The sequence below is a fragment of the Myotis daubentonii genome, chromosome 14 (genome assembly GCF_963259705.1).
Source record: "Myotis daubentonii chromosome 14, mMyoDau2.1, whole genome shotgun sequence".
Classification (NCBI taxonomy): Eukaryota; Metazoa; Chordata; class Mammalia; order Chiroptera; family Vespertilionidae; genus Myotis; species Myotis daubentonii.
In genome coordinates this window covers 53,604,098-53,622,903 of record NC_081853.1, presented here as the reverse complement: position 1 = coordinate 53,622,903, position 18,806 = coordinate 53,604,098, and the positions used below count along the sequence as shown (strand labels likewise).

General features: G+C 41.7%; 1 protein-coding gene across 2 annotated transcripts in view; it reads left to right on the top strand.

The window, feature by feature from the left end:
* The window catches only part of ULK4 (unc-51 like kinase 4), a 251,617-nt gene that overhangs the window by 60,712 nt on the left and 172,099 nt on the right, over window positions 1-18,806 (top strand). For both annotated transcript variants that reach the window (XM_059664478.1, XM_059664479.1), the window contains exons 22-25: window positions 1,940-2,067; window positions 10,821-10,957; window positions 12,298-12,419; window positions 12,818-12,874. In XM_059664478.1, the coding sequence (XP_059520461.1) occupies window positions 1,940-2,067; window positions 10,821-10,957; window positions 12,298-12,419; window positions 12,818-12,874 (444 nt within the window). The remainder of the gene's footprint in view (window positions 1-1,939; window positions 2,068-10,820; window positions 10,958-12,297; window positions 12,420-12,817; window positions 12,875-18,806) is intronic.

Below are 18,806 nucleotides of genomic sequence, written 5' to 3'. Positions count from 1 at the left end.
GTATTATTTTAATTTGCAAGAATCTTAGTACTGACTTAATCTCAAGGGTCGCAGCAACTGTTGAGAATAGTTGAACGTAATAGTCAACTTATAGGTGACTAACGCAATCGTATTTGCTGTCTTAGAAGCTCATTGCAGCTGCATCTTATAGAATAGATGGAAGAACGCAAGGATGGATAAAGCCTCCTGCAGAAATTCAGGAAAGATGGTGCATTGAAATAAGGCATTGATGGTGGGGTGTTGTTCTCGCAGGAACTGGGAATCTATTGGACATGGGATGGAGGAGGAAGAGAAAGTCAGAGATGCTCAGAATTCTAACTTTAGCTATTGGGTCGATGATCCTTGGAGTAGATCTCCTTTTGATTAGGTGCTAAGTTTAATGTTGGATGTGTAATACAAATGATTGCAATATACCCTTCACTCACATTCACCAAAGGCTAACATTTTACCATATTTGCTTTATAGTTTTTCTCTCTTTCTCTTACATGTGTGTTCTTACCAATTATAGAAGATATTTCCTTCAATTATTTCACCGAATATTCCCCCCAAACAAGCCATGGATTTAAAAATCAAGTTCACATTAATTTATCATTATTAGCTAATCTATAGACCTTATTCAGATTTTGCAATTGTCCTTGTAATGTCCTGGTATGCAGAACAAAACCTCCAGATCTTGAATTGTAGTCAGTTACCATGTCTTTTTGGTGTCCTAGAATCTGGAGTAGTCTTTCAGTCTTTGGCTAGTGGATGTTTGAATGGCTTTGGAATTGTGTGTGTGTGTGTGTGTGTGTGTGTGTGTGTGTGTGTGTGTAGGGTCGTGTGGGTGTGGAAAACAGATTTGTGATCATGGTCCTTGGACCACAGTCTATATTAGAACTGGAAGGTGACTGTGGGGAACCGGGCTTTCTACTGTCTGTGTGCTGGAAAGGTGGATAGTTGACTGACATAAGGTGGAAGCAGATCTGTTATTCACGGAACTTTGGTGTTGATACTGTTTTGAATAGAATGGTGATGAATTGGCTTTTTTTTTTTTTCCAGGAACTAGGTGAGACTGATGCATAGGTAGAGATACATAGATACATCTCCATCCTTTAGAGAAACATACACCTGACTGTGTACATCTTCCTGTCTGACAATATAGCACCCACTGTAAAAGGCCCAGGGCATGGCAAAAAAACCGAGCTGCTTACATCTGCCTTGGACACGCTGTCACCGCCAGGTGCTGCCTCTGTGAAGGACTCTCGGGAATTTGTATTCCTGCTCTGCAGCCATCTTGGTGACAACACAATTCCAATTCTTGCCTACTTACATTCATTAACTGTGTGTGTGTGTGTGTGTCTGTGTTTTCTTTTTGCATATTAATAGACACCTGAAATGATGTACAATCTCTTTGTTAGAAGGGAAAAAAAACTGTAATACTTATTCTTCTGTTCTGCATTATACCTTTAATTACATAGGGTATATGTTTTCTCTTGTGCCATGTGTTGGGTATCATTTTTATTTTGTCTCTAGGACCTGTGCATGTGCAGGTTTGCTCAGAGGCTCCTGTCTGCCTGCAGTGATGGCCGCCAGTTCTAGTTATCATGGCCACACTTGCACTTGTGTCTTTGAGTGGTTAAGAGGCAGGCTTTGCTGCCTGACTGGCCTGGATTTGAATCCAACTTTGTGGATTTGGGCAAATCACATAACCTTTCAAGATTCATTTTTCTTTTTCAAAATAGGGAGAATATTGTCAACTTTTTATGGCTGATTTTCAGGTTTAAATGAGATCATACATACTAAAAATTTACTATAACATCTGGCACAAATTAAAAATGCAGACATGGTAGCTGATATTATTTTATTGCCTGCTTTCTGTTTGGTTTTATAATCCATTAACCTTGAGAGTTGACTGCCCTATTTATTTCCTGTTTTCTAAAGCAAATGTTGTCTTCCACAGGATTTTGTCTCTACAATTATCCGTTTGCTTGACAGCCCCTCAACTTCCATTCGAGCCAAAGCCTTCCTGGTTCTTTTATATATTTTGATCCATAACCACGAGATGCTGCTGCTTAGCTGCCAAGCAAGGTATGACTTTCTCTGATGATTTCATCAACGTCTTCAGATTGGTGCCCGTTTCATTATTTTTTAGCCTCTGTGTATCTGGAATTGAATTTTTTTCTCGGTTTTCTCAAGGGTTTAGTATTTCATGTGCAGCCTCAGCTTGGAAACCCTGGAGACCAGGGAGGCTGTGAAATGAAGCAGGTGGCGGGAACTGGCTCCAGGCCTGAGGACGATCCAGGGCAGGTGTTGAGGTGGCTCTGGCTTGCGTCTTTGGGAGGTATTCCTGGACCAGGGTCTTGGTGGTAGTTTTCATCATTGTAGGACTCTGGAATGTGCAGTTGCCAGCCCGCAGGACAGCCTGGTGAAGTAGAGGAAGGAGCAGGGCAGGGATCGGGAGTGTTAGGACGGGAAGGTCTCTCACTCTCTGGGCTTCACCTCCCCGGAACCGTCCTGCATGTACCCGGTTCTCTTCACACTCAATGCTTCCTGAGTAGCGTCTTCTGAACTGTCTAGTCCATATGCACTGATGAATCACAGAGAGACCTTAAAGACATGGTCTAATATCTATTTCTCAGTCTAGCATTATAATTATTATAGAATATGGAGGAGAGCCTGGCATTTTTGAGATGGATCTTGATTAGGGATTGACAGACTTTTCTTGTGAATAGCTAGAGAGTAAATATTTTAGGATTTGTGCATCAAGAGGCAAAATTGTGAATATTATGTAGGTACTTATAACAAGAGAGAAAACAAATTGAGTACATATATTTTATAATACAGGTATAATGAGAAGAATAGAATTTTTTTTTGGTGGGTGGGGAGAGAGAACATTTTGCTTAATTAGGGGTCAAAGTTAATGTCCCCTCATCAAAGCAATGACAAGTGTTCATGATAGTGCTGATCTCTAATGTAGTTTTATGATTTCAGAGAGGAAGGGAGATGGAGAAAGAGATAGAAACATCAACGATGAGAGAGAATCATTGATTGGCTGCCTCCTGCATGCCCCCCACTGGGGATTGAGGCCACAGCCTGGGCATGTGCCCTGACCGTGAATCTAACCATGACCTCTTGGTTCATAGGTTGACATTGAACCACTGAGCCATGCCGGCCGGGCATTCCTGTGCTTTTAAAAATAGTATGCCCAGGGATTTTTAGTTTTTAAGATGAGGGACTTGAGAGGATTGGGCTTGCGCCAACTAGGCAGAACTAGAAATCCAAAGTCACTTTTGAACATGGCTCTTGTAAATGTGAGTAGTTCTAACTTTTTGGAAAGTAACTCAGAAACACTTGGGACTATTAACAGTACCCATCACTTTGGTTCTAACAGGTCTGCCTTTGATATTTAGCTACTGAAAATAGAGGTATGAATTGTTTGGGAAATATGCATGAGGGTATCTAATGTAGCATTGTTTCTAGTGGTCAGTATCTGGAAATATAGTTCATGTCCATTGGTATCGAAATACTTTAACAAATGATGGTATAGCTAAACTAGAAGTCGATGTCTCATTTGATTAACTATTAACTAGAGGCCTGGTGCACGAAATCATGCACAGGTACGGTCCCTAGGCCTAGGCTGTGATAAGGGCCATCTCGCTGCCACCCACCCCGGTTCCCCATTTGCCATCCGGCGATGGGAGCCTGATGGCTGGGGGAGGGGCCGAGAGGTCGGCCATTCTGCCTGCTCACCACTGCCACCACTGCCACCCCCCACTGCCACCCACCCCAGTTCTTCATTCGCCATAGGTGATGGGAGCCTGCCTTCCAGGGAAAGGGACTGAGAGGTGGTCAGTGCTCTTCATAGTGACTGGTCGAGCGGTCGTTCTGGTCATTCTGGTGGTTCTGCCGTTATGGTCACTGGGCTTTTATTATATAGGATTATGAAGTTATTTTTAGAAAACAACAAATAAAAATGGCAAAACTCTTCTATTTGTGTGTATTTGTATAAAATTTTATTTTTAAAAACCTGCTTGGAGAGATATACATGCAGGTTATCTGAGGAGGGTGGGATGGGGATATTATGTATCTTAATTCATTTTTATTTTTAGCCTTATTACAATAAGTACATTTCACTCCTATAATTAAGAAAAATATTTAATGAAGCAACAACCCTTAAAACTAAAAGAAATATTAGCAGTAGGTACCAGTTAATTTTGAAGGGGAACCCCTAAGGCAGTCAAAGCTCAAATTTTTTAGGCTTTGTAGATTAAATTCGGTAATAAAATTACTCCCAGACACACACAGGCACGAGTACAGACTGTGCAAAGATGGTTTCTATTTGTTCCTTGGTGCTCTGCAGCCCACATATTAGTTGGTATGCACATAAAATGCAAGGTTGAATATAAAGGTATGGAAAAGAGGGGCAGACTCAGGCCAGGGAGATGTTAAAAGTCTCTGTGATGAGTTTATATGGAAAAACGTTCTCCCCTCCTTCCTTGTCTCCTGAAACTCTACCAGCCGCCGGAGTTCTGAGCTCACCACGTGCTACTGTGTGCTAAGACCCAAAAGCTCATATCAGGAGCCCACGATAACCTTTGCTGCATTATGTAGATATTTTTCCTGCTTACCATCATCACCGTTGGCCTTTTATGGATTAAATCTCAGCACATTTTTTATGATGTCAGATCTCAAGTCTTTCTAGCGTGGCAGCAGTGAAATGGAGCTGTCAGAATCGGATAAAAATGATATGATAGCCCCTGAATCTCCACCTATTTCTTCAAATGGCTTCATGCTCATACTGAATATGGCGGGTGATAAAATAAGGTCCTGTGTGTCTCTAGAAATGATAACCCTTTTAGAGGATGAATAGTCTTTTATGTCCATTGTATGGGTTTGCTGCGAGCCTGAAATGCCAGTGCCTCCTGATGGATCAGGTCTTCCTAGAGCTGTTGCCCCCTCCAGAGCATTGCTGTTAATATGGTTATGAGTGAATAAAAAGCTGCTTTGATCTTAAAAGAACAATTAAAAAAATATTTACCCTGTGTGATTGGTTAACTGTGTGGGGAAAAAGTATCTTCTCAGCTTACACCATACAAAAGTCAGTTCCAGATGGATTAAAGAATTATGTACCCAAAGAAACTATAAACAGCTGGAAGAAAAAAATATGTTTGAATATGGGTAAGGACAGCTTTCCTGAGTAGAAACCATAACGAAAGAAACCATAAAAGGAAATTCTGGGGCTATATATAGATCAGATACTTTTATATTCCCCCTAAATCATAAATCAAAAATCTCATGCTTACAAAATTTGTACATTTTTGCATCATATATAACAATCTGTGTACTGTAAAGGGATTTATAAAGATGTGAACAGATCTTCAGCCTCATTAGTAATAAAAAATGCAAATTGAAATAAGCAAATATTATTTCTACCCATCGTAATATCAAATTAAGACAAGAAAACTATCACTATCTTATGTCCAAAATATAGGGACTGCTTTTTAGCCAATTGGTGGGGCTACCTTTTTGAGGGCATTTCCAAGTGTGTATCAGGAATCCCTATGATCCAGCGGTCTGCTGACATAAATAACCTTGAGTTACAGGTTTGGACACTGGTTGAGGATGTCAGGTACCTGGAAGATCTGAACCTGCCTTTTCTTGGTTGGGAGGTTTTCATGAACTTTATCTATTAGATATGGAAGGACCTAGAGGCGCTTCAGAGACCCTGTGGGTTCTGGCTGCCCCTGCCAGCACCCCGATTTTCTCTTGGTAATCGTGATCACTCATCCTGCGGAGTAACCTTCATTCCCCCAAATTGAATTTTGTGGCCTCTGGGGGAACGTTCCTTCCTGGGAACCAGTCCAGCGGAGCTCAGGGTCATGGAAGTGGGAAGAGAAATCCTGTGAGCGGGTTATTAGATGTAATCGTGACAGGCAGTCACTCCCACTTCTACCCGTGGTTACCAGACCTCTGTTCAGACAATAGAAGAGACAAGAGCACTGCTTGCTGATTCAAAACATTTGCTTCATTGTTGTAAGATAGAGCCCAGCTTTTCATTGTGTTTCCCAGTTGGCACTGTGACTGAGTTGTCAGGAGGCCATTTCTTCTTTCCGTCAAGCTAGGCTTTTCTAATGGGCTACTGGCGAGATGAGTGAATTTCATGGGCTGGAGCATGTTACCATACTTCTTTGGCTATCAATAAGTTCCTTGATCAGGTATCTATTTATGTTGAGTACCATGACGGTAAATGAGTTAGTTACTAACTAACTTACTTAGTGGTGCTAAGCCTCGTGCAATGGAAGTTTCAAAAAAGACGTTTCTTTTGGAACCCTGTTGAATATATACATCTTTTAGGAATTTGATGAAATGTACAAATATCCCTCTGTGACTATAGATATCTAATTTGTTACTGTTGTTACACATATGTACTTACAATTTCATGTATAAGATAATGTATTGCTTTAAAAAAGCAAAACCAAAATAAAACAATGTATTGCTTTAGGGTTTTTTCGTTATTACATTTCATAAAATATACTTATTTCAACAGTTCACTTGCCCCTTTTTAAACTGCTTTATTGAAGTGTCACCACAGAGTTTGACATCAGTTCCTTGAGTTTGTTCTGCGTCACCTGACACAGTATTTCAGAGTATACCTTCTCCTTTTGCATTTAAATTGTCTCTGATATAGCACTTTTTACACCACTGTATGATGCTTTCACTGAAAGTTCTTTTTTAATAGTAGACAGTTGTCTTAGGCACTTTTTTTTGTTTATGTGTAATCTACACAATTTGATGTGATTATATATTAAGTGGGTATGTATTTTATTCAGCACTCTTCATTGTTGTTTTGTTATGGTGGGAAGGTTTGGCTGACTCGCCTAACTCACCTTTACCCGAAACTAGACGTCTACTGTCTTCTTTCTTGAAGTGTCTCTACTGGGCAGCGTGGCTACTTTTCTTGGTTTTCTTCATTCTTCACCAGTCACTCATTCTCCATTTCTCTTGCTGGTCCTTTTTCATCTGTTAGCCTGTGTGGTAGTGGTTCCAAGGCCCAGTCCTGAGCCTGTACTCCCCAGGTGATTCATTAGTTCAGTGACCTTCAACAGCATGGTCCAGGAGCACTTTCACATTAATGCCACCAGCCCGACTGTCCCTGTGAACTCAGACCTGCACATCAGCTGCCAACACGACTTCGGCATTGCTATGTCTAATGATGGTTTTCCTGCCACGGACTTGTTACTCCAGTGATCCTCTCCCATCTCCATCAGTGGCAGCTCTGTCCTTCCTGTTGGTTAGCTGCATGGAGTTACTCTTGGTTTCTTTCTCTCTCTCTCTCTCTCTTTCCTTTCTTTCTTGTCCAACCAATAGCAAATCTAGTTATTTATACCTTCCAAAGACATCCAGTATCTCATCAATTCATATCCTTCCCACACTACCACCACAGTTTCTCACCTGAGCTGTTACAGTTGCCTCTTAACTGGTCTTCCTGTGTTTCTATGGTCTGTTCTCACAGTCTCCAGAATGCTGACTTTAACCACAGATCAGATCAGGCCACTCCTCCCTACTGGGGGTAAAGTGCAAGATTCTTACCACGGCCTACAAGGTCTGACAAGGGCTAGAGCCTGGTTTGCTCTCTGATCTCCCCCTTCACTGAGCTCCAGCCACAGAAGAACACACCACCCGTGGCCTGGCCTTTGGGATATCGTATGTACCTCCCGACTGCCTGGAGTGTGTGGCCCTCCCTTCAACACATTCCCGACCTCTGTTTACAGGACATCCTGCCAGAGGGCCTGCTCTGACCTGTGACTAATTGTCTTACTCTTCTTTAATCTTTGCTATAAGGCTTATCATCACCTTAACTATTTCTTAGGTATTTATTTATTAATTGCCTTTTTCTTCCCACTTGAATTTGCATTCCTTGAGCTGAATACCCATCCACTAGAAAATGCTCAGCACGCAGTAGACACTGCAAATATCCACGAAGTGAGTGGATGAGATGTTGTCATCCTTGTTGTCACTGAGCTCATTTTACGATAGGCGCTGCCCTGGTGTAGGTACTAGAGGGTGAAACAAGTTCAGGATATGGCACGTTTGGCCACAGAAGCATGGAGATGCAGTAGGTGGACATTCTAGAAGGCAGGGAGGGAAGCATAGAGGTGGATGTGTGTGGAATGAGCATAAGGATTCCTTTAGAGATGGGAGTAAGGAAAGTGTGGTCCAGTTGGTGGGAATAAATTCTGGGGGAGAATGGGGGTGGGAGTAGATTGGGAAACACAGTCCTGGGGAGAAATGATCCTGTTAAAGGCACTGGAGGCAAAAAAGAGAAGGGATCTTATTTATTTGTGGTCTACTTGGGTTACTATTCAGATTGCTGATCTTTTTAACTTGATACCCTTGTAGGACGCCAGGAAATATCATGTGCAGTTTGGTTGTAGAGCAATTGTAAAGTGTTTATGGATACTACACTCAAATGTTCTCATATTTTATTCCTTTCGTAGACTGTGAATTCTTTTAGTAACTAATGTTCCCTTGTCAGTAAAGTGAATTTATTCTGTAGCTTGTGTAAACACATTCTGTAATGGGAGGCAGTGGGGAGAACATCCCAGAAGGGAGAAACGGAGCATCATTCTAGAGTTTGTTTCAGATTGTTATGGAGCCCATCAGTCTTGTATTTCTCCCAGCAGAGCCAGTGAGTATTTTCGTATGTGTTAACAGCCTGTACTAGTGTTTGAAAACTGTTCGGGTTTTGCCTTAAAGATATTTTAAACTATGCTAATTAAGCTGCACGTTATTAAATTTTGTCATAGATCATTTAAATTTTAGAGAAAAATATGACTCCTTATAGACAAGTGAGAATTTACTTTTTTATACTCGGCAAATTTTGGATTTCACTTATGAAATAGTGGAGTCCTATTTCTTTGGTTTACTCATTAATCGAGGTTTTGTGGTCAGATTCTTTAAGCAGTACTGATATATTTCTGCTGATTTAGGCATATTTTCTCTGCATTTGACCAATGTCATATACTCGTTAGAGTGTGGCTTGGGCTGTCATCTGCAACTAGAACAGAGGATGCTAACCGGCTTACATGGCACTTACGACTTTTTTAAAAAATATATTTTATTGATTTTTTACAGAGAGCAAGGGAGAGGGATAGAGAGTTAGAAACATCGATGAGAGAGAAACACCGATCAGCTGCCTCCTGCACACCCTCACTGGGGACGTGCCTGCAACCAAGGCACACGCCCCTGACCGGAATCAAACCCGGGACCCTTCAGTCCGCAGGCCGATTCTCCATCCACTTAGCCAAACCGGCCAGAGCTGCACTTACGACTTTTGATTTAGTTTTATGCCCATGTGTTCACACATAAGGTTCCAAATAATAATAAGCAGAAAGGCAGAACCAAGAATAAATCTGCTGAGAGAGCCACAGAGATTCTAAGGGTTAAGCTTTCAGTACCCTTTACGTGTACTTATTACGTGTAAACTACCTCTTTGCAGTTGGCAGTGGGAGCTGGTTGGAAGTTCTCCCTGAGAAGTAGCAGTTGGCTGGGATGAGTGTGCGAATAGAGCTGGGAGATGGATGGCGGCCAGGGAGGCCAGCAAGGGGGCCGTTGCACAGGGGCCTCTGCCTGATGCAGTCAGCGGGCTCTGTGCCTTTAGAGCAGCGGTTCTCAACCTGTGGGTCGCGACCCCTTTTGGGGTCCAACGACCCTTTCACAGGGGTCGCCTAAGACCATCAGAAAACACATATTTTACATATTGTTCTTGTGATTCATCACTATGCTTTAATTATGTTCAATTTGTAACAATGAAATTGGGGGTCACCACAGCATGAGGAACTGTATTAAAGGGTCGCGGCGTTAGGAAGGTTGAGAACCACTGCTTTAGAGCATTGAGGGGAACGGGGAGACGACTGGTGGGTCCAGCAAAAGGGGATGGATATGGGCCTAAAACTTGTAAACAGCATCCTGAGTATCTAGAGCAGTGACGGCGAACCTTTTGAGCTCGGCGTGTCAGCATTTTGAAAAACCCTACCTTAACTCTGGTGCCGTGTCACATGTTTTGATCTTTGTAACCATAGTAAAACAAAGATTTATATTTTTGATATTTATTTTATATATTGAAATGCCATTTAACAAAGAAAAATCAACCAAAAAAAGAGTTCGCGTGTCACCTCTGACACGCGTGTCATAGGTTCGCCATCATTGATCTAGAGTGATGGTCCAGTATGACCCCACATTCTGGGGTGGACACAGTTGGTTCAGAAATTGATGTTGAAGAAGAAATAAGTGCATTAAAAGGCAGATATCATAAAACTACTGGACAAAAGGACATATGAAACCTGGTGATGGAGCGAAACTCTTTCTTTGGATTTATGGACACGATTTACTGAAGGAACTGGAATTCATGCAATTGGCCTGAGGTCCCAAGCAAGTTGAATATGTTGAATACTGATGACAAAGTGCAGGCAACCTGTGGTTGGTTCTACTTTGAATCTTCGAAACTCCAAGAACCGTCTTCTGTCCAGATGCCTTTGTTTGCCTTTCACTGTCACCTGGGGAATGCGGTTTCTTTTCATGGGCCCAGGGCAGATGACGTCATCAGGGTGCTGTCCTGTCATACCCTGGCGGAGCTGCCAGTTGTCTGTCTGTCTTTCTGCATAAATGAGAGACTTTTTCTGAGACCAAAATGGGCTGCGCCTGACCTGTTGCTACCAATCTGAATGTCAACACGATTGGGTCTGCCCGCCCCCTGGAGACGTGCCTCGGCGGCATCTCCAGACAGATGCCATCCGCTCTCTCCTCCTGCGAGGTGACTGGTCGTGCTCTTCTGCTTGCAGACTGGTGATGCACATCGAGAGGGACAGCAGGAAGACCTCCCCAGGCAAGGAGCGGCAGCCGAGCGGCAGCGAGTACCTGTCCAGATGCCTGGACCTCCTCATCCACCACATCGTGCGGGAAGTGCCGCGCCTCCTGGGTAAATCGCAGTCTCCTCCCAGGCCCCTTGCTGCTCACCTTGCCGGGACTTGGCTTTTTTTTATTCTCGCTGGTGTGTCATTGCAGGCGAGGTCAGTGCCACTCTGTCTTGAATGTGTAGTTCCAAGATCTCCACGTGCCTTCTCTGTCTTCCTAGTTATTTTGCATCAGTGAGGTGATGGAGGCAAGGGGCGGGCTAAAGGTTATGTTGGGGTGTCATCTATGGTAAATGGGTGGTTTTGAAAAATAAGTAAAAGAAAAGCATTTTACTTGCTCAAAATTGGATTTAGGCTCTTATCTTGGGTAGCCTTTCTTAAATTTCTCTCTGCTTAAAAAACTTACTCTCTTAGATGAGAACCACAGATTAACTTATTGTTAAAAGGACTTAGGAATGAATAACCATTAACATTTAATATTAACAGCTTTCGATATTAAAATTTAAAACTGTCTATAGTTTGAAAAATTAAAAAGTATCTAATAATGATTTGCAAAAGATGTTTATTACAGCTAATCCCTTATTCGTTGTTATTTGCAGAAATTAAAATCTAAGGGGTGCTTACATTTAGTTTAAATCCCATTCTATGCTTCTGCAGCAGATGTAGCATGAAACCAGGAATGTGTAAATGCTAAACTGATCCTACCCATTATGGTAAAATATACTTAGACTCTGAAATCCATGATATGAAGTCGGAGTAATGGAAAAACCTTCATGGCTGGACGATATGCCTCTGTGCCTCTTACTGATACTTTGGGAGATTTTTTTGCCGGTTAATAACTGAAAATAGAGCATTTCAAAATTTATTTTGCATTGTCACCTTTCTTTAATCGTCAGTCTGAAGGCTTTGTGGGTCGAGTTTCTTACTACTAGACTCATTCTGTTTAGGAGATGATGATACGGTGCAGTTATCCACAACACAAGTTTTATTTACTATTGGGCTCATCATCCAATGAGAAGTTTTATGAATTGACCTGTTTTTTTATTTCCATCTATTCTATTAGAAATTGTGATCTATAATCTGTTCACTTATCATCTTTAATATTTTTTTTTCTGTTTACCAAAGTAATAGGCACTTATGCTTGAAATTTAGAAAACACACACACACAAAAGGAAGGAAAATTATTTCTAAGACCGCCCCCCCACTCTACCGTGCTATTTATAAACTCAGATTTCTAGGTGAGAGATTTAGAAGCCACAGCTTTTTGTTAGAGTCTCAATATTTGTAAGTAATATCTCAGCTTCTCTCCACTCCATTTATGTGGAGGTTCATTCCCTCAGCAATCTGACTAGTTTTCCAGCCGTGACGTGTGGTCCCTGAGTATCCGTGACCTTCACCCCCGCAGGTGACATTCTCACCGCCCTGGCTAATGTGTCCGGTCGTAAACACCCGTCAACAGTTCAGGCGAAGCAGCTGAAGCTGTGTCTCCCCCTGATGCCCGTGGTGCTTCACCTCGTCACCTCCCAGGTATGATCTTATCCAGAGAAAAACAATATGACTGCGACTCCCTTCTTTTCCTAAAAAAAATATGTTTTTATTGATTTTTTTATTTTTTAGAGAGAGAAGAAGGGAGAGGGAGAGATAGAAACATCAATGATGAGAGAGAATCATTGATCAGCTGCCTCCTGCACGCCCCCTACTGGGGATCGAGCCCACACCCCTGGCATGTGCCCTGACAGGGAATTGAACCAGCAACCTCTCGGTTCATGGGTGGACTTTCAAATACTGAGCCGCTCTGGCGAGGCTGTGACTCACCTTCTTTGTAAACTAGAGCTGAGAAACGCCAACTCAGACAAAACATGTTCATTTTTTTTCCCTTGTACATGACTTTCAGGATCTAATCTATGGAAACTCTCACCACGCAGGTATTTCGACCTCGAGTTGTAACGGAAGAGTTCCTTTTCAGTTATGGAACCATTCTTGTGAGTAACACTGAATTTTTCATGTCCCTAATAAAAATGTGGCTGTCTCTACTATTGGTGGAATTTGGTGTCAGAATGAGATAATTTTAAAATTCTCGTGGCATTTATTTGTCTCTAGGGAGGCGACCTTTTTCTATTTTTATCTGTTGACTGTAATAAAATTTGACATTTGGAGAAAAATGCATTTTCTCCTGATAATGTATGTTGTTCACAGACAGCCCCAAGTAGGGTAAGTAAGTCCATAGCAAACACTTTTGTCCACTTTGGCAATACACATTCTGAGAAAATTTTAAATAATAAAACTGGTGGAAAGGGAATGCTGGGGATACATTGTCATTGTTATTTGCATTGGCTTACCTTGCCCAATTATGTGCAGTCACTTTTTATGATGGCACTTCTCTAAGTTAAGCTTAATTTAACTTTTTCTTTAATTTTGATGAGATGTGTAGCAATGAAAAACAAATCAGTGTGCGCTCTTTCATTCCAGTTTTTGCTCATAAAAATAGTATTTATGTTAAGATTGTGGCCCATGAATTATATTATCTTTTGCCCTTGCCTGGCAGTTATAGTATGTGTCCTCTATGAAATGGGGAGCTTTTCAGAGGGATAGCTAAGACATTTGTCATGCAGCTCTTCCACTTTTGCTTTGATGTTTATTAAGAACACTGAACTGAGATTTTATAAATGCTACAGAGGTGTCTGTTCAGTGAAGCAAACATCTCAAGGTTATTGGTTTGTTTGTTTGTTTGTTTTTTGGTTTGTTTGTTTGTTTTGAATAAAAAAAGGATCGTCACCCACAAGTGAGAATAGAACTTTCTACCAGTGGTTCTTAACCTTCCTAATCCCGCGACCCTTTAATACAGTTCCTCATGTTGTGGTGACCCCCAACCGTAAACTTATTTTCGTTGCTACTTTATAACTGTAATTTTGCTACTGTTATGAATTATAATGTAAATATCTGATATGCAGGATGTGTTTTCAGGGGTCGCGACCCACAGGTTGAGAACGGCTGTAGGCCGGTCCATCATAGGGTGAAGAATGATTTGAAGTACAGATGTGGAATGCAGGTCACTGATTTTGTTATCCACACAGTTCTGTGCACGTTATTATGAGCCATTGAGGTTGGATGTTGTTTCTATGAGTAAGAAGTGTGTGCAGGCAATGCAGTGGGGTCCTTTTGTGCTCAGTTTCAAATCTTTATCACCCTGGTGCCTTGAATCCAAATTCTACAAAGTACATAATTTTTTAAAAAAATATATTTTATTGATTTTCCACAGAGAGGAAGGAAGAGGGACAGAGAGCTAGAAACATGGATGAGAGAGAAACATCCATCAGCTGCCTCCTGCACACTCCTCACTGGGGTGCGGCCGCAACCGAGGTACATGCCCTTGACCGGAATCGAACCTGGGACCCTTGAGTCCGCAGGCCAACGCTCTATCCACTGAGCCAAACCGGTCAGGGCAAGTACATAATTTTTGTTATACGCTCACAAGTTTGCAAATTATTAGAACATTGTCTACCACCTTCTTTAATTTGCTCTTCAATCTGCTTCTATGTACAATATGGGTATGATTGTAACATGACTATAATTCTGCATTTTTAATCCCATTGCAATCCATATCAATGCGTGGAAATAGTAATTTTGCTTGTGGAGCCCACCTTGGAATATTCTGGCACAGTGTTTGTTTGGGACAGGTGTAACTGTCCCTGTGTTCATTCTCTTACTTTTTTCTCAAGGGTAATACTTTTCTCTGCCTACATTCACTAAGTACACTGTAGTTTTCAAGAGAACTACCAAGTGTCTCCAACATAAAGGTCTTTATGGACTTTCAGGAATTACATGGGTTTTAGGGGAGAACTCATCTGCTCTACGTAATTCAGAAACAAGGGGGGAAGCATAATGTGGAAAGGTCTCCTAACCTTCTCCCAGATGTGGGTGTACTCTGTGAGGGTGGGGGTATTCTATAGGGGCTTCTTTATGGAGGCCCTTTTAGGAATGGAAAATAACTTACCTGGGCCCTACCTGGTTTGGCTCAGTGGATAGAGTGTCACTGGTCTGCGGACTGAAGGGCCCCTGGTTCGATTCTGGTCAAGGGCACATGCCCAGGTTGTGGGCTCAGTTCCCAATAGGGGACATGCAGGAGGCAGCTGATCAGTGATTCTCTCTCATCATTGATGTTTCTATCTCTCTCTCCCTCTCCCTTGTTCTCTGAAATCAATAAAAATATATTTAAAAAAAAGAAAATAACTTATTTGGTTCAAAGATAACTATGATATTGGAAATTTTTTATCAGTTTTCCCCCTCTTATAATGTCACTCAAATAGCGGGAGCGTAGGCCAATAAAATGGAAAAGGTCTCTGAGCTCTCTTCAGGACATTTTCCTAGATGGAATCTGGGCCAGTCCCAGAATTCTTTTGTTATTGTTTTTATCACATCTGTTATCTGGCCTTAGCTGTGTGTTGGCACTGATGAAATACTAGTAAAAGAGAGAGAAGTATTAACTCAAATTAAAGACCTGGATTTTGTTATCCACACAGTTTTGTGCACGTTATTATGAGCCATTGAGGTTGGATGTTGCTTCTATGAGTTGATTCCTAATCTATACAGAAGACGCCGAAGGTATTATTCAAGGCAATAGTGACCTACTGATACCATGAGGCACAGTCTACTCCCATGTATCAGAGCCCCTTAGAAAGTCACAGTGCTGGTTAGCAAACTACTGCCTCTTGAGTTTTCTGCTTTAAGAGTATTCTTTTTAATTTTGTTGAAACAAAGGTTTCCTCAACTTGTTCGAGAGGCTTTGTTTTTGTTTTGTTTGGGCTGCACAGCTATAAATGTCTGTAGCCCAGTTCATAGAATGACTTTGTGAAAGTATCCTGAGCACAATGCGTCTCTGTCTTGGTGTCATGTTCCATTCATGTGTAGATACTTAGCATGATGTTCGGGAAGCCTTACTGGTCTATCTGTAGATAAATACCATTTTCTGTATTTTTCAAGATTTATCTGGTTGAGTAGCTACTGTATGTACTATGGCAGGTCTATTATCTTTTCATATTTTAAAAATATGCCTTAATTTGAAGTATTTAAACTTGGTCCACCTTTAGTAACTATCCAGTAGCACAACTTGCTGCCAAGAACTTTCTAGGCTTCTGCTACAGCAGCTCTGCAGGGGCTGTTGCCCTGCCTCAGGTGGGCGTGGAGACGGCAGTCAAGGTTGGTGTGATCTCCCTTCATTAAAAGGGTCCTAAAGGAGCAGGCTGGAGGGGGCTTTGGAATTGTGCTTCCCATTGGCTTCCATTTCTGTACTGGTACCAGCACATGGTTTGCCTCTTTGATCTGTGGACATTTTTATTTTTTAGGTAGAAAAATTTAGGATACTTCTTATATATGGAGGCATGAGTATAGGAATTAACCTCCACCTGCCCCCAAGTAAAACAAAATTTTGGTCTTCTTATATTTAAAAGAGGCTAGTATTTGGGAAAAAAATTGGCAGGATACTTGCAAACCATTATTAAGTTTTCAAAGGCTTCAGGCAAAAGAGGCCTGTACAGCTGCTAATTGTTCTTTCACTTCTTATTAACAGAAGCAGTGTGTCATCATACTTGTTTTCATCTTCAGTAAAACAAAGTACCTAAAGACACTGTTAGCAGTAAAGTATCTGGCGGGTGCGATGGGGAAATCCCATGGTTAATACTGTCGTTTTTTGGGCCTCCATTGAATTGGGCTGGGAAACAGGAAGTGATGACATTGAGGAAATATGTTCAGGAACTCATGGTGTGTATTAACCTAATGTTCACTGTGCTTCTCTTGTCCTTTTGAAGATGCTCTTGATTAATGAGCTGAGGAAGAGAACTTTGCTCTGTTGTTCTTAAGTTTTGGCCTCCCTAGTTGATAGAAGCATCATGGTTGTGTGATGTTATAGTTTTCTACAGAAAGGCATCACAATTCAAATTTTCAAATAAAAGAGGAGAAAGAAATGATAACATTATTTTGATAGATTTTCATGCAAGAATATAATTATGAACTCCATCATTCATGAATCTTTACATACCCTGGCACTGAGATAGTTATTCTAAGAAAAGACATACTTCCTGCCTTCTGCGGATTCTTATTTTAAGCGAATGTTGCTTTGTTGATTGATTTTTTTTACTTCAGTTGCAGTAAATAAAGCAGAGAGAGTGCAATCTTATATTTGAAAAAAATATATAATTATTCATTGCCAAGCAAATGTTCTTGTTATGAGTTTTTTCTCCTTTTTCTACAAACCTTGAATTCATATTCTCAATTTGCTGCAGGAACTTATTTTCAGCTTCTTCGCAGTGTAGCACTAAATGATATTGAATAGCACCGCCTGCCCTGGAGCCGTAGCTTTCCATTTTCCCCTTTAGATGGGGCCGTGTTCTGCCCTGCACTCCTTCACCCAAGGAGCCTATCTGCGGGGAGGCGTTCATCCTTTTAGCTCCTCTGCTGAAACTTGCACCATCAGAAGGTAGCCTGCGTTACCCCTGTGCTGTGACACAGACCTCATGGTCATGCCCCTCATTCCTCAGAATCTTCCTTCATTGGGCCACTGCCAGTCTCTCCATGCTGCTCCTAGCACCATTCTTGGAGAATTGGATATCCCTATGGAGGGCCCTTCCAACACAGCCTCTGAGCTCCTCTGCCACCTTCTTGTCTTTCCCTCCACAGCTGCCTACACCCATGAACTTACGTGCAGCATCACACTGGCCTTCGCTCCTAATTTTCAGTGCCTCTGCTCCCCCTCTCCAACAGCCCTTTCATTCCTCTGCGACTTCAGTTGGTCTTTCCAGTCTTTATCCTGCCCTCTCATGGCCCAACAGCTGCCTTTGGTCTTTACTCAACTTAGGGTTCCTAGAGGTCCAGCCCCCTTCCCTGCCCTGGATTCACTTGTACCTCCCTCCCCTCTGTTTTCTCCATTGCCCTCCTCTGGCAGAGCCTAATCCTGGTTCGACTCAGTTCTCTATGTATCCACCCCTGCTCTGAGGGGCTACATATAGCTAGAGAAGAACAGCACGTGAGTAGCTGGTCTCACTTTAAACTCATGACTGCTCGTCTCAGGTGCACCCTCTCTGCAGACTGGGGGGTGCATCTAGCTCACGTCCCTGTTTTATGTACCTGCACGCTCACCTACATGACCCTTTACAAGTTCCCTCTTCCCTTGAATCTCCAGTGCCTCCTACTCTGTCCTCACTCTCACCTGAGTCATTCCCATCACACTGAGAAGGAAGAAGAAACATATCAAGACATTAAAATTGGTAAATCAATGAGACATTAAGTGGGGACTTAAACAAATCAAACAGGGGAGGTATAAGGAAGAAAAGAAGCTAAAAGAAGTCATAGTACTCCGATTGACATTTAGAAAGAAAAAATGAATACACATGCATGGTTAGAAAATTCCAGCAGTGCAGACAGGCAGAAAGTGAAAAGAGAAAACACGCCGCCCGCTCTCAGCATTTCCCTTCCCCAAAGGGAAGCTCTCCAGTGGTTCCCTTTATGTTCACATCTATGTTTGTGCTTTGTCTCTGGATTCTTTTTAAAATTGTGCCGGAAAGATCACAGTATAAACACAGTTCAGCCTATCTTTCTTAGTGACCCAGAGACATTTGGGTAGATTTACGTCAAAAGACTTTTCTCTCCTGGTGAGTGAGTGTGGCTGTTACTGGGAATGGTTATGTTTCAGTTGTATTACCTTCACTCTTGCAGGTTGTCCTTTCTGGACTTACCTTGCTATTGAATTTATTCCAACATTAAGTCTCATCGATAGTGATTGGGATGTTTAAAAATGATCATAGTTAATAATGTGTATATACAGTGTCAGATGATCATATTTTAAAACAATGATTATGGTGTTCATAATTTGTGTATAGTATTGAATGCCTTCCATGAGTTGTTTCATTAAGAATGGTAGGT